This window comes from Trichomycterus rosablanca, chromosome 8, assembly GCF_030014385.1.
Source record: "Trichomycterus rosablanca isolate fTriRos1 chromosome 8, fTriRos1.hap1, whole genome shotgun sequence".
Taxonomy (NCBI): Eukaryota; Metazoa; Chordata; class Actinopteri; order Siluriformes; family Trichomycteridae; genus Trichomycterus; species Trichomycterus rosablanca.
In genome coordinates this window covers 32,250,791-32,267,035 of record NC_085995.1, presented here as the reverse complement: position 1 = coordinate 32,267,035, position 16,245 = coordinate 32,250,791, and the positions used below count along the sequence as shown (strand labels likewise).

The following is a 16,245-nucleotide window of genomic DNA, read 5'->3' as shown; positions in this document are numbered from 1 at the left end:
TAAGTCTTGATTTGTATTTTTATCAACATTCTCTTTCCATTTACTTTCCTCATAAATATCAGACGCTTCACCTCCAGCTAAAACACTTGTGTAAGGCTTATTGCTAATAACTACTGATTGTTGGTCTGTCCCTAGATCCAAGTTCGAATCCACAATCCAGTCAGGAACATTTATAGTTGTATCTTTAGTTTCTTGACTGACCTGTAAATGGTCTTCAGACATCTCTCCCTGGTTGATAGGAAAGACAACAGTAGAAGCAGTTTCATTTGTATTATTTCCACCACTTTTTGATTCTGTGTCTGTCCCCACATGATGTAAATCAGCACCCTCCTGACTCAAGTTGTGTAATTCTTGAAACAGATTAGTACCAATTGTGTCTGGACTGAGTTTACTGAATGTGCTGGTTTGATTTGGGATTTGAATGGTCTCTGTCACATTCTGAAAATACATTGGTGCTCCTACTTGGCTAATACCGGGTTTGACATTTGCTAAAATGTCAGAATGATACAGAGAGTCCGGAATGGCAATGTGACATTCATTCAGGAATTTGATGCTAGTATTCAGAGTTCCCTCAGCTGTTGTGGCTTGACTTTCCTTGTCTTGCTTCGGAACCTCATTGTAAGGCCTAGTTTTAAGCGATGGATCACTGTCATTTTGTAAAATCATTTCTGCTATTTCTTCAGCCTGATCGAGGGTCGACTCTTCCCAGGAGAGTGTGTTTGGTGAACATTCCAGCTGGTGTGTCAGGTTGCTTGTTAAAAGTGTTTGCATAGATGTTACTGCTTGTGTTGGATTATCCAAATGTTCAATTAAATCAAGCTCAGTTTCTGCTGCAGGTTTATTAATAGTATCTTTTTGGTTAAGTACATATGGTGAGCATGTTTTCTTGCATGTTCCTTGATAAACATCCTGTTTTTCTGACATGCATGGATTTGGCCTTGGTTCTACACGTTGCACCCTGGGATAACTCGGGGATGTGACTGCTCTCAGACTCCCATCCTCCAGTTTCCCAAAATACTCACCAGCTTTACATTTCTGTGCTCTGCTCATAGGGTCTCGCCTTTCATTTTCCAATCTTTCGAAAACTTGGTGGTAAAGTGGAGCTACTATTGTTGCAAATGTAAAGTTTTGACTGAATGGCTGAATGTCTGGGCTGTTATTTGTGTTATCTTCATGACTTGCCTTGCTTTCAGTTATGCTTACGTCCAATATGCCTCCGGTCTTTCTCACAGCACCCTTCTCGAAGCATTCCCATGCCTTCTCCACACTCTTAGTAATAGCTTTGTCAGAATTTTGGCTCTCATGAGGATGCTCCTTTAGTAAATCAGTCTGTCCAGTAAGTGTCTCTTTGCTCTGACTTTCTCCTGTCTCCAGGACTTTATGACTGTCTTCAGAGTCAGTGTGGGGTGATGTAGCCTGTGCTATAGGCATCTTTATCTCAGGATGTATAGCTGGAGTGTGTTCCTTTTCAGTCTGGGCAACAGAAACCTGTTTGCTCTTGGTGTTCACACTGCATTTTTGTTCCTCATAATTATTAGGCTCAGTAAGTGAGGGTGAGACAGTTTCCGTGATTTCTGCTTGTGGCAGTAAAACATTTAAAACTGCCCCCTCTGTTGCAAGAACTTGTTCATTCAGATTTGTCTCAGAAGTCACATCACCAGTGTGGTGAAGGTTATTTTCTTCTCTTTGAGCAAAGTACTGCTGTATTTTTTCCATCCTTGCTGCTTTTCTTCTGCTTTTTCTACTCTGGTTTCTGCAGTTTTCCACCTGCAATAAAGATTTGGGATTCAGTTAGAAATGCACATACGTACAATCCATCTACAGGCTTATTAAGACTAATGTGGTGCAACCATAAAATACGGGTAATATTAGATTAAATTCAGATTTCATTTTCTGAATACTCAGGATTGAAAGTGGTTGTTCAATGTTTAGTGGTTGTTTATTCTGGGAATGCATGCAACACAAAGAACAATATTTGGTTTTGTTAGATGTTACAGTACAATTAGCTAATCAATTTGCGTACTTAACTACAGTTTTAGTATTGTTTTATAACAAAGTCCTGATGAACCAATGATCATCTTATTTTAAAGTGCAACAGTAAGAAAATCTCATTGAAAGAAATTGGGTCTATTGCTAATTCAAGTTCCCCAAATATGCACATAGGTGCAGAAATTTCACAATAGTGCACAATATATGCATTAGATTTCATTCATCTAAAATTCATTCATAAGCACAGTCAAAAAAACCTCACAAGCTGAGGTAAAATCTGTGTAGCAGGTATGTATTTGAAGGTCCAGTGTTTGATTCCCCGGTCAGGCAGCCAGGGTCCTTTCTGTGTGGAGTTTGCATGTTCTCCCTGTGTTGGTGTGGGTTTCCTCAGGGTGCTCCGGTTTCCTCCCACAGTCCAAAAACACGCAGTTTACTCTTTTGTTAAAGAATGGGTAAAATATGCTAGCCCATCAGAGCTGGGTTTTCAAATACATCGTATCGAATCTCAGCGCTCATCCAGCTGGGCTGGGCGGCTGCATGAACAACGATTGGCTGTTGTTTATAGGGTTAGGGACAAGGTGCAATAACGACCTCTGCTGGCTGATTGATGGCGCCTGCACAGGGCTGAGGAATAATGCTGATCAGGGTGAGGCTCTCTGTGCACAGTGCTGATCGGTACTGAGCACGTGTCGGAGGGGGCGTGTGTCAGCAAGTGTCCTCAGTCAGCGGTAGAGGGTTCAGTCAGCGGAGGATGCAATCAGGGTAATTGGACACGACTAGATTAGGGGAGAAAATTGGGGGGAAACGGTTGGAAAAATAGAAAATTTAAAAAAAAATTATTAAATAGTGGGTACAATAATGGGTAAAATACAATAAAAAATTTAACCCTTATTTAACTGACAAAGGTATAAAGTATTTTAATGATTTAGCTGACCAATTTGATTGTATTTTGTAAATGTAAATAAATGTTACATTTGATATCTGAAACACATTCAATCAGCAGCATGGTTGTTGTTTTTCTATAGATTTTATGAGTTTTGTATTTGTTGCTTTCAGAGACACTTTAGCCAGAAGCCTGTCTGATCTATTATTGCTTATGGTTGTAATGTAATGCTATTTATATGCCCTTGTGTCTCGTTTAGCTTGGTGATACAGTATGTCAGTCAGTACTTGCAAAGGCTTAAATCTGGCGGTCACATGCTGTTCCCTCAGAAAAATGGCAAGCCACATCACAGTGCTTCAATCTGACACCATCTTTATATTGTAATAAATTTAAAGTCATGATTTATTAAAGATTAATTAAAGGAGTGACATATCTGAAAATGCACTTCATGCAGAAAGTAGATCATATATGAGAGGATGTCAAGAAATTTGATTCACAGTTCTAACAGGATAAATGCTTGTTAACAACCATGAACGAGTAAGTCAAGCTAATGCTAAGTGTACTACGCATTGCATGGAGAGATAAATGTACTTGCCTGCAACTCCTCTTGTACTTTATTTTCTTTGATGCTTACAGGCTTATTAACAGCAGATGTTTCACAGTTAAAAATGATTTCTGAAAAAGAGAATATACTATTAATTATTAATATCAAAACATCACGACAATCAATGAAAAGTTTCAATGGATTTGAAGAATATGTTCCATATGTTCCATTTTCTAATGGCTAGTTTATTTTAAAGGTTTGTAAGGTTTTCTAGGAAATATAGAATATTGTATTTAAATAAATTAATTTATTTTTAATAATCACTTATTATCAGGAATTAGAAACCAGGACTAAACCCCCCAGGTTTTTAATATCCGAGTTCTGAGTGGCATCCAGTCCACCAGCTCAGACATACATAACGTGTCTTAATAATTACATTTGACATTTACATTTACAGAAAATTTCAGGTCAAAGTTCTCCCCGTGTCTGCGTGGGTTACGTCCGGGAGCTCCGGTATCCTCCCACAGTCCAAAAACATGCAGCCAGGTTAATTGAAGACACTGAATTGCCCCATGAGTGAATGGGTGTGTGTATGTGTGCATCCCGTCCAGGGTGTTACCGTGTGTTACTGTGTGCCTTGCGCCCATTGAAAAGCTAAAAGCGAATCTAATTTGATAAGCAGATAAGAAAATGAATGAATTAATATTTAAAATTTTAATCGCAATTAAAAAAATTAAAATATAAAAGATTAAAATCCCTTGTAGCGCATCTAATTGCCCGAAAAACACCATTTAAGACATTAGAAAGATTAGGTAAGGGGGTGGTTTGGGAGGTCTGGATTAATTCTATTTACATTATTTCTTATGGGGAAAAATAGGTTTAACTTACGAACATTTTGACTTAAGAACAACCCTTTGGAACCAATTAAATTCGTATGTCAAGGGTCCATTGTATGACCAATAAAGCTAAACACAAACACAGTAACTACAACGTATACATGCAACAATCAGCTCATGTAAAACACTACCTGGATTTTTCTCTGTACTTGAAGTAGCACCAGTCTTGGAGGGAAGGCCATAACTAAAAAATGGGACCATTTATTAATTCAGATACATTCATAAAGCATGTTTAAAAACATTGCTTCAAAAATGTGTGTAATAAAAGCTATGTAAACACTACAAAAATGTAAATTAAAAACATTTCGGAACTATGTGACCCATTTTGGTGGCTATTATCAAACATTCTGTAATGTGACCTGCTCACCTTGTTGGTTTCAGACAGCTTTTTGGTTTATATTTGCTCTCATTATCCTCTTGTTCTTTTGCCTTTTCATGACAAAACAAAACGTAATTCTTTCCACTATTGCTAGACCAAAATGTTCCTAAACGTGTTTCATATCGAAGGCAAAAGTCCACCCTGGCTCCTTGCTCTCCAAATGGAGGTACCAATGTTAGTTTGAAGGAGAAACGATCTGTATCTCTGGAATCTGACCCAGGCAAGTACTGTGCCAGCAAATCAAAATGGCTGCTCCAACAATCCAAAGAAGTCCGGATGTAAACCAGCTTATCAAAACACAGATTTAACACACGCACAATTCCTTTCAGTGTGGTTGTACCAGGGAGAATCTCCAGACTCTCCAGCTCTATCTTCTGCTCCTGGACCTTACAAAGCAACTCCTCCTGAGACAATGGGAGTGCAAATTGCATGTTCAGGATATACTCCCTTGTATCCTTTGGGTCCCCCTCCAGAGGGTCTGAAGGATCACATACAGACCAAGTATCAAACTGTTTGACCGAAACCAGACTGAAACCAAAAGCATCTGCGAATGATACCCTCCGGCTGCTGGAAGGTGGCGGCTGAGATTCATCGTCAGAGCAGGATGACGACGAGCTTCGCCGCCTTGGAATGGGTGAGGATTTAGGTTTGATGCCCCCTAGTCCAAGCAGCTCATCGTCAGTATCCCAGGGACAAAGTTCTGGCAGACCCAGCAGGTTCGAGCCGGCCACGCTGGGCCCCTGCAGCTCTCCCACTACTGACTCCATCTGACTGTGTTAAGCAGAGTGAGAGTCTCTGGCTGGATAGCCAACAGCTGATTGCGACGTGCTGGGATTTAACAGATGGAATCGAGTTACTTTTGACATTGCAGCTAGAAGCCAGGTCTATAAATAAAACCCGAAAAGACTTCAGTTGTGAAGCGAGGGTGAAGCGAGGGGAATGCTGTAAATATCTCTTCCCAACAAATCAAACATAAACACTGTTCACACAGAAGCTGTTCTACAAAATATTCAGGTTTATAACTAAAAACCTTTATTTTTCTTTAACTTTTTAAATAGTATTTTATACGCTTCAATAAAGTCTTAATAACACTGTCTAATTTAAGTGCCACTAAGTTCTCAAAAGTTGCAATTTTAAACATTAATGCATAAAAGACCATTTTACTTAGGCATTGATTAAGTAAATAAAGATTGTATATTTGTGTAAACAATAAATAAAGTTATTTGTGATTTATTTGGCAAATAAATTAGAAAAAATAAATAATTTTTAAATTAAATTTTGCATGTGCTACTTGTTACTGATGGTCAGTGCAACTATTGCATTCCAGAAGTGACATACTTTATAATTTTATTTGAAGAGACAAATAAGATTATAAAAAGAGCTACAGCAATAAATATCATGCAAAAATGCAATATAGGCCAGCAGTTGTGGACAAAGTGGGTAACAGTTGGAGAATGGCTAAGGTAGTTAAGAGAAAATACACTGATCAGCCATAACATTAACACCACCTCCTTGTTTCAACACTCACTGTCCATTTTATCAGCTCCACTTACCATAGAGAAGCACTTTGTAGTTCTACAATTACTGACTGTAGTCCATCTGTTTCTCTACATACTTTTGAGCCTGCTTTCACCCTGTTCTTCAATGGTCAGGACCCCCACAGAACCACCACAGAGTAGGTATTATCTGGGTGGTGGATCATTCTCAGCACTGCAGTGACACTGACATGGTGGTGGTGTGTTAGTGTGTGTTGTGCTGGTATGAGTGGATGAGACACAGCAATGCTGCTGGAGTTTTTAAACACCTCACTGTCACTGCTGGACTGAGAATAGTCCATCAACTAAAAAAATATCCAGCCACCAGCATCCCGTGGGCCGACCTGTGACCACTGATGAAGGTCTAGAAGATGACCAACTCAAACAGCAGCAATAGATGAGCAATCGTCTCTGACTTTACATCTACAAGGTGGACCAACTAGGTAGGAGTGTCTAATAGAGTGGACAGTGAGTGGACATGGTATTTAAAAACTCCAGCAGCGCTGCTGTGTCTGATCCACTCATACCAGCACAACACACACTAACACACCACCAGCATGTCAGTGTCACTGCAGTGCTGAGAATCATCCACCACCTAAATAATACCTGCTCTGTGGGGGGTCTTGACCATTGAAGAACAGGGTGAAAACAAACTGAAACAGTATGTAGGGAATACATAGACTACAGTCAGTAATTGTAGAACTACAAAGTGCTTCTATATGGTAAGTGGAGCTGATAAAATGGACAGTGTGTGTAGAAACCAGGAGGTGGTTTTAATGTTATGGCTGTAGATTAAGTGTTTGAGAATATTTTTAATAAAGTAATACAACATTTAGCATTCATGTCTTTATTTGTTGTTGTTTTTGAAACCATAAATGTATGTAGGTATTAAAAAACTTTTTGTTAAAATAAAAAAACAGATATATAGAATAAAGGCTGCATAATCTACATCCAACAGTAGTTTATTATCTGTCCAAGGTGGAAACAGGTAACAGTCACTCATATCATATGATTGTCATATGAGAGTGTGCAGGCTCTGCTCATGTTAATACCTGCAAAAATACACACAGTGGAAACAGTAATTTCAAATACAGTAAGAAATTTTTTGTTTTCTGTAAGTTCACAATTCAACCAAATATACACAAAATACACCGGTAATAAACTAATCAGTATTTTAAAGACTACAAGTAACTAAACAGGTGAAACCAGGTGTAGCTCATTCTTGGTTGGAAAAAAAACCTTTCAACTTACATTAAAAAAAATATCCATGGCTATGCACAAAGCTACTTCACAAAACCGTTTTTTAATTATGTAACACTGGTCTAAGAGATGTGTTTTGGCCTGTGGGCAGAGTGCTTTGTCGGCAAGACAGGGTCCAGGTCTTTTTTTGTTAAACATAGGTGGCAACCCTAAGTACTGTGTAAAGCCTATACTGAAACATGAAAAAACATGTCACAATCATCACAGAAAGTCACTGAGGGCAAAGATCAAACCATCATGGCATTTTAGTAATTGTACTGTATAAACTGAAATAGTCTTGTAGTCACCTGTAATAGTTTGGCTTGAAGGGCCCATTCTTATTTATGTCCATATACTTTGCCTGCTCATCTGTGAGTTCAGTTAGGTGGGCATTGAAGTTTTGGAGGTGCAAAAGTGCTACAGACTCATCTGAAGGTACAAAATACAACAATAAAATGTTATTAATGCTGGTAAAAAGAGAAGGTTGGAAATGAATCATGACTGAAAGTCTTACCAACTTTCTTGGGAAATGAATAAATGTCTTGTTTGTAAAGTCCATCAGGAGCATTAAACAAATCAATCAGTGCCAAAGCCTAAAACAACAACATAATACATCAATACATGAAGTGTGTAATGAAGTTACAGTTTCATTACAGTTTTAAAGTGTCTCAACCTTTACAGTAAGGTGTTTCCAGTATTCCATATGTTTACTATAGAAACACATACATAGTAAAATATAAAACACTGTAAATATTAACATGTTTATTGACTGATATTCTGCTTTTGAAACACAAACTATTTTTAACCATTTTGTTGTGGTGTTGAGTTATAGTCTTGTTACATTATCAACTGATGCTGAGCTTTAGCTTTTGGACTACTATCCGTACATTCTTCTATAGAATATCTTGCTTGAATCCCGGCCTGGCCCAGGGTGCCTCAACAGACACAACTGGCCGTGTCTAAGGAAAAGATTGGTGGAAAAGGTTTCATAGCAGCTGTGCAATTGTGACCTCTGCTGTCTGGCTGAGGTGCATGCACCAGTGGTGGGGATGGGGTTCATGGCCCTCTGTGGCTCTCTGTGCTACAGTTGTCTGTGAGACCCCACCACTGGCAGTTGAAAAGATGCAGTTGGAGGGTGCACTTGATAGTCCTCCTCAGCCAGCATGAGGGTGGTAATAGGGGAATGTATAATTGTAACAGGGGAACCGGCAGTGCTTAGATTAAGATGAAATATGGAATTAAATTTGTAATCCAATTTTGAGTTAAATGATTATATTTTGAGGCCTCAGCCACCCCCCTCCCTGACATAATAATGTCTGTAAAAAGGCGCTTGACAGGCCGATAGCATTGCTGGGGGTTTTACTAGAGTAAACAGCCGCACCACTGCATTGCCATTTAAAGAACATTCTGCACACACCTGAGTTGTTTCTGTGATGGACAGCACGAAAACTGGCACAGCTGAGCAGTTCAGATTCAGCACACAACCCTTAAATGAGATAAAAAAACAGTCATTTTTAAACATACAGTAATATTTCCTTAATTGGCATTTATTCTGTTTGTTTATTCTGTTAGTTATTGCACCTCTGCCAGCAGTACTAGGGTTTTGCCGTCTGGCCAGGTGATGTGATTCACATGTTCTCTCACATGCTGCCACCTCAGCTCTGGTGTCATCAGACTGACCTGAAAACAGAGCTCATACTCATGTAATCAAACGTGCCATTGTGTCAATAATAATGTGTTTATTAAGATACAAAAAAGCTAACACCAGTGCTATATGAGTATTTTTACTTCATAAAGACTGACCAGGTTTGTCTAAACTGCCAAGCAAATATGCACCCATTAACACCCCTAATAGTGTGAGCCACAAGTCTGTATTTTGATCTTACCACATCAATCTCTGTATCGGAGTGACCCATGTTGCACACAATACAGCCATTCTTCATTTGGTTCATGTGTTCCCTTGTGATCACATTTTTATTTCCTGGAAACGCAAATGTTAAAACACAGCAAGTCATCAGACAAATATGGTACCACAAATGTTCTTATAGGAACACAAACCCATCACATACACTGATCAGCCATAACATTAAAACCACCTCCTTGTTTCTACACTCACTGTCTATTTTATCAGCTCCACTTACCATATAGAAGCACTTTGTAGTTCTACAATTATGACAGATAGTCCATCTGTTTCTCTGCATGCCTTTTCAACCTGCTTTCTTTAATGGTCAGGACCACTACAGAGTAGGTATTATTTAGGTGGTGGATCATTCTCAGCACTGCAGTGACAATGACATGGTGGTGGTGTGTTAGTGTGTGTTGTGCTGATATGAGTGGATCAGACACAGCAGCGCTGCTGGAGTTTTTAAACACCTCACTGTTTCTGCTGGACTGAGAATAATCCACCAACCAAAAATATCCAGCCAACAGCGCCCTGTGGGCAGCGTCCTGTGACCACTGATGAAGGTCTAGAAGATGACCAACTCAAATAGATGAGCGATCGTCTCTGACTTTACATCTACAAGGTGGACCAACTAAGTAGGAGTGTCTAATAGAGTGGACAGTGAGTGAACACGGTATTTGAAAACTCCATCAGCATTGCTGTGTCTGATCCACTCACACCAGCACAACACACACTAACACACCACCACCATGTCAGTGTCACTGCAGTGCTGAGAATGATCCACCACCCAAATAATACCTACTCTGTAGTGGTCCTTTGGGGGTCCTGATCATTGAAGAACAGCATGAAAGGGGGCTAACAAAGCATGCAGTGAAACAGATGGACTACAGTCAGTAATTGTAGAACTACAAAGTGCTTCTATATGGTAAGTGGAGCTGATAAAATGGACAGTGAGTGTAAAAACCAGGAGGTGGTTTTAATGTTATGGCTGATGGGTGTATATACAATAGTATGTATGTGCAGTGGTACTGGTACTACACGAGAACCAGTGGCCCAGAGTATTTTCAAAAATCATTAAAATGCCCTAGTATCATTGGTACGATAAACATTGGACTACCAGTGATCACTAATGCTACTCTTTTGATTCAACAGGTAGTCCACTGTATTCAGTTTGGGACACAGCCTTTTGTGATTCTAAGCAGTGTAATTATAAAATCCATACCATGTAATTAGAATCATCCATGTAGAAGGAATTAGCCACTTACAAATCATGTTTATGAGCTCTGAGTAGCTCAACAGAAAAGCATTAGCTTATCAGTTCCATTTGTACCATTCAGAGCTTCTGAGTTTAAGCCTTGACAATGTCACAAGCCGTTCCTTGGCTGGGTTGGGACATGGCATTTTAGTCATGCAACACTTGCTTATTTTGGGCACTAGTAAGGTTGTGCAGTTAGCATCCACCTCCAGACACATTAATCTGCTTAATGACATTGCATTCCACAGCTCAGGACAGTACATGGTCTCTTAAAGACAGAGACAGACTGGTGACTGCCATGACTGTGGCTGTGGTGTTGCCAGTTTGTGTGTTTGTTAAATACCAGCTGTCATACCCCCCCCCTTCTCCCTTTTAGCGCGTCCTATTGCCCAATTGCGTCATGCTTCCTCTCCACCAATGCCGATTCCCGCTCTGATTGAGGAGAACGAAGCTAACCCACAGCCCTTCTGACACATGGGCAGCAGCCGTATGCATTTTGTCACTTGCACTTTGACAAGTACAATGTGGATCAGCACTGTGTATGGAGAGACACACCCTGACAGCACTCTTTTCCCATCTCTTTGCAGGTGCCATTAATCAGCCAGCAGAGGTCGTAATTGCAATAGTTTGAGAGAGTCCCTACCTGGCTTTTTATATCCCGCCCCTATTTAAACAAGAGGCCAATCGTTGTTTAGCCCAGCTGGCAGGCAGAGCTGAGACTCGATATGATGTATTCGAGATCCCAGCTCTGGTTCCAGCGTGTGTTTTTACCGCTGTGCCACCTGAGCGGCCCCAGCTGTCATATTCTTTATACAGATTGCTGATTGGTAGAGCAAAAGCTTACCTGTGCAGGTGATAACGATGTCTGCAATTCTGGCAACATCATTTAATCTGACCAATTGCAAACCATCCATGCTGTGTAAGATAAACAAATGTAGTTTTCAAAATTACAATCTGCAAAGTGGCAAGAGATATTGTTTGTGTTCAACAGGTAAGAGTACTGCATGGATTACCAGGCCTGTAAAGCGCAAATGGGGTCAATCTCTGTCACATACACGACTGCTTTCATTCCTTTCAGAGCAGCACAGCAGCCTTTTCCAACCTACACAAACACACACACACACACACACACACACACATTGCAAAGTAAGTCTAGAAAGCATACTTATTATCTTATGTGTAATTACAATGTGTAATGTCATAATGCAGTGGTTACTTTACCTCCCCATATCCACAGATAACCACCTGCTTTCCTCCCAAACTAACATCTGTAGTCCTCTTCAAACTAGGAAGAATGTAATAAAAAATATCATCAATTATAACCAATGCTCTATATTGCTCATGCTGTGTAAATATATTGTAGAATCAGGATTGTGAGGGGAGAGGTGCAAATGATACACTTACAGAGAAATCTATTAGGTGCACTTATCTCCTTCGATCATTCATTGAATTCATTTAATCATTTTCATTATCATCAATTGGTGTATACTGGCCAGAGATGTGGCGGGCTATGTTATACCAAGAATCACTGGGAGCAAGGCAGGAATATCTTGTTCAGGGCACCAATCCATCACAGGGTTTTGGCAACCCCTTTTCCCCCTTCCAGACTTAGCCACTCACGTCTGTGTAAACGCTTGACTGACTGATGGCACCAACTAGGTTTGAACCTGGATCCCAGCAGTGGTGGGCCAGTGTAATAGGAGTAATAGCTGTAGCATACAGACAAACTTATAGAATCACTTGGGCATAAAATGACTTACTGTAGCTCATTTCTTGCTCTGTACACTTTGTCACCACCTGTACACCATTTATCTATTTAAAGAGGCACCAATAAGTCTCCCAATGACCAGATGATGTTTGGGTGGTGGACTAAACCATTATGGATTATTATTATGTCTGTAGTAGGTGTAACCTATAAGTCAAAAATGAATGTACGTGCCAGATACATGGCCTCAGACCTGGCTTTTGCCCCCTGCTATAGCCAGTCATTACCCAGCTGATAAACAGAATGAGAACCTCTGGGCCTAGCTACCCTAAGGCCTAGCTTTTAGTAAACCCATTCATTTTCTGTGGCATTTTCTGGAACTGTATAAAATTTAGGCACAACCTTGACTCCTGGTACAGATGACAAGTGGAAACTTACCCATGCAGTACAGATTCCTTGCAGCTGTGAAAGTTACTAATCCTTTGCTTTATCACTGACTCGTTGATGTTTATGGCTGGGCAACAAAGATTTCCAGTCTTGAACATTTGATATAATCTAAAAAACAAGACAAACCAGACATTAAAACATTTGCACTAGAACAGCAATATTCAAGTGGCTTTAACCTAATAGCTGCCTGCTGCCTCTGTATTGATTGGGTGATTACTATAGAGAATAATTATTCAACATATTTTATAGAACATCTCAAATTAAATTAAATTGCAGTTGAAGTATTTGTAGTTTTTGCAAGGCCAAATTTCACGCATCCTTATGGTGGAGCTTAACGAAAGGAACTAATTAAAAAGGGCAGCATTTCAAACCATAACCTAGCATGCTAAAATTATGTCCAAATAGTGCACTACCTAAAGTAGTAAAGAAGTAGTAAAGTTATACACCATGCAACCATTTGTTTCTTGGTGAATTCTAACCCACTGTGACCCTGACCAGGATAAAGCATTTAAAAGATTTAAGGATTGTGCATATTATACAAGTGGTCATTGACTTCGGTTTTAAGTGAGTTCCTAGCAAACATGTTGTCATGATCTTTTCAGTTCTCTTTTTGTAACATTGCTCAGCTGCTGATCGAGTTTGGAGAACCACACTGGAGTCGTGTCCTTCTGTATTGCCATTTTTGCCCGGCAGACGGGGTACAGAGGTGCAGATGATTAATGTGTTGGTTCCTTTTAATTGCCATTATCTGCGACTAGTTAACATTCATTTGCTTCAGGTGGGCCGCTCAGGTGGTGCAGCGGTAAAGTACGCTAGCACACCAGAGTTGGGGTTTCAAATACATCGTATCGAATCTCAGCTCTGCCTTCCAACTGGGCTGGGCGGCTGCATGAACAACGATTGGCTGTTGTTTATAGGGTTAGGGGTAAAAAAAAAGTCAGATCATAGGTCCTCATAACTGGTGCAACTGCGGCCCCTGCTGGCTGACAGATGCCGCCTGCACAGGGCTGAGGAATAATGCTGATGGGGTGTGGCCCCCACGTAGTGGAACCACGCTGGGTGGGGGCTGCACCAGTTGATGCTAGTGGGCTTAATGCTTGTGTTTCACCATCCAGCCTACTATGTTGTCATATTGTGACAACTCAATTTCGTGCTATCCCTGTTCTATCCACTTTCTCTGTTGTGGGCTGCAGATGTTTTTTATGTCTTCCATTTCTTACTTTGTTTTTCTTATTTTTGCCGCCACTAAAGATGCAGCTGATAAAGATCCAGCTTTAGAAAACTACAGTGTTTCTTAATTCAAAAACATATTTAAAAAAATATCATCTACCTGTGAACCCCAGTGACACTTTCTTCAACTATTCCCCTGATGTTCTTAAACAAATGGGGGTATTTCTTATGGATCCTGTCTGTTATGTCTCCTCCATCATCAAGAATCTAGGGGGAAAGCAAAAAGACCTGACACTACCTTACTATTTACTTTTACAGCTGTGACATTGAAATAAAATGATTGTGGTGCATTTACAAATATTTACAGTTATTAAATATTTGTATTGTAATTAATACTATAACAATACTAATTTGGTTGTTTAGCTATATATTGAAGCACATTGTATAAAAGAATATTTACCATGTTTGGTTCCCAGCCTTCTGCATCAACACATCTGTCTATACACCAGAAGTAATCATCCTCAGATTCCCCTTTCCATGCAAACACTGGCACACCTGTCATATATACAAATCAGTTTTTACCATTATTATACAATGTTTACAATCATTTGTAAGGGACACATATGCCATTGCAGGATTGGGATTTTAATAATTTGCACATGATTTATACTTCAGCTAAGCTTAAATGAGTAGATTTAAATGCTGGATCTACTAGACTGTTGATATTTACCACGTACTAACAACTTTATTATCCATTAACACAAAAACTTTATATTATTATATTTCTTGTTGATCTTGTAACACAACTCACTGCTGGGTCACCTTGTTTCCTTCCTCATGTCCTGTCTGTTTGTTTGGTGCTGTTTATGGTTAGACTGATATGCCGGGCTGAAGGTCGAACCTGTACTTCGATGTGGTTTGTGAAATCTCTGCTACTTTGTTATGCTTTTACCGCCATAATGTCTGCAAATGTCACAAGAGACACATCCGCGATGTGGGTTGTGTCTCATGGTGGTGTGGCAGTCTTCTTGTGTTTTTGCCAGCATTTCTATGGATGTGATGAGAGGTCCATCCTGTTTCCAAAGATGGCAGGCCAGTCTTTTAGTTTTATATTGCTACTGGTGTGTTGAGATCCCCTCTCTGAACTCTTGTGTGCTCAGGTTGTAGCTTACTGGTAGCTCGAGCAGTTGGTGAAGTCCAGTGCTATTTTTTATTATCTTCTCCAGTCAATCTCTGCCCTGTCTCTGCCTTTCTCTCTGGTGTTTTTATATCAATCACTGACAGGGCTCTTTTTAATGCGCTCGCCTGTCTGTCTTCATTCATAAAAAGACCTTGTCTTTTTGTGGTTACCATTCCTTCTTTTGATACACAGCCCTCCAACTTATTACCTGCTTCTCAAAGCCACTATATCACCTAGGACCTAAGGTTTTAACAAAAATAATTGGCCATTTTAATAATAATAATAATAATAATAATAATAATGTTTGATTTATATAGTACCTTGCTTATACTCAAGGTCACTTTACAAGAAAACATTATTAGCAGTTTACAGAAAGGAAATTCATTTAAATATTTGGTATGTTTTAAGTTGAGCTTTAAAGGATGAAAGTGATGAGCAGTGACTGAGAGATTGTGGTAAAGAGTTCCAAAGTTTAGGGGGCATGACACTGAAAGATCTTCCCTCTACCGAGACCAGTCTGAAAGTAGGGCTGGCAAGGAGGCCAGCTGGCATCAGTGGACCTGAGTGTATTTTGGTTGTTTAACAAACAATATACAGTATATTCTTTTCTTAAATCTAAGAAGTTGGCAACACTGAGTTTCGAACCGTGGAGTTTAGAATTTCGCCGCTGGTGTGCTAGAGGAATATCCCACTGCGCCACCTGGGTGCTGCTAAATCCTAATGTTAATCCAACAAAAGCCTCAACTCTCAAGATGAGGTACAGTAGAAATAAAGTAAAAAGTTCTTACCAGCTTCTGCAAGAGCTGCAGCCACATCATTTTTAATCGAGTAAATGTTACAGGCAGCCCATCGACACTGGGCCCCCAGCACAGACAGGGTCTCTATCAGGACCTGCAGAATAGCTGCACATTAAAACTAACATCCATTGACTAAAATCTAAGGCTTAAAATTTATTTATCTGGGTAAATCAAAATCACACAGCAAATCACACAACAAATCATACAGACAGACATACTCACAGCCATGTGTGATGTGATGTGAACACAGCCTATTATTTTAGCGCCAGCTAGTGGCTTCTCTGACTGGCCTGCTTTTCTCAGAGTCATCAGTGCTGGCATCT

The 16,245-nt window shown here is 39.8% G+C and overlaps 1 protein-coding gene across 1 annotated transcript; it reads right to left on the bottom strand.

Moving 5' to 3' along the window:
- Positions 1-7,769: 7,769 nt before the first annotated feature.
- ahcyl2a (adenosylhomocysteinase like 2a) lies at positions 7,770-16,245 on the bottom strand. The gene is made up of 13 exons (XM_063000066.1): positions 16,145-16,245; positions 15,914-16,016; positions 14,406-14,500; positions 14,106-14,212; positions 12,767-12,883; positions 11,845-11,908; positions 11,637-11,725; positions 11,468-11,538; positions 9,352-9,446; positions 9,047-9,145; positions 8,883-8,951; positions 7,980-8,058; positions 7,770-7,894 (listed from the first exon to the last, which is right to left on the bottom strand). Exons 1-13 carry the CDS (start codon positions 16,241-16,243, stop codon positions 7,770-7,772), a joined length of 1,212 nt encoding a protein of 403 aa, XP_062856136.1. The 5' UTR covers positions 16,244-16,245.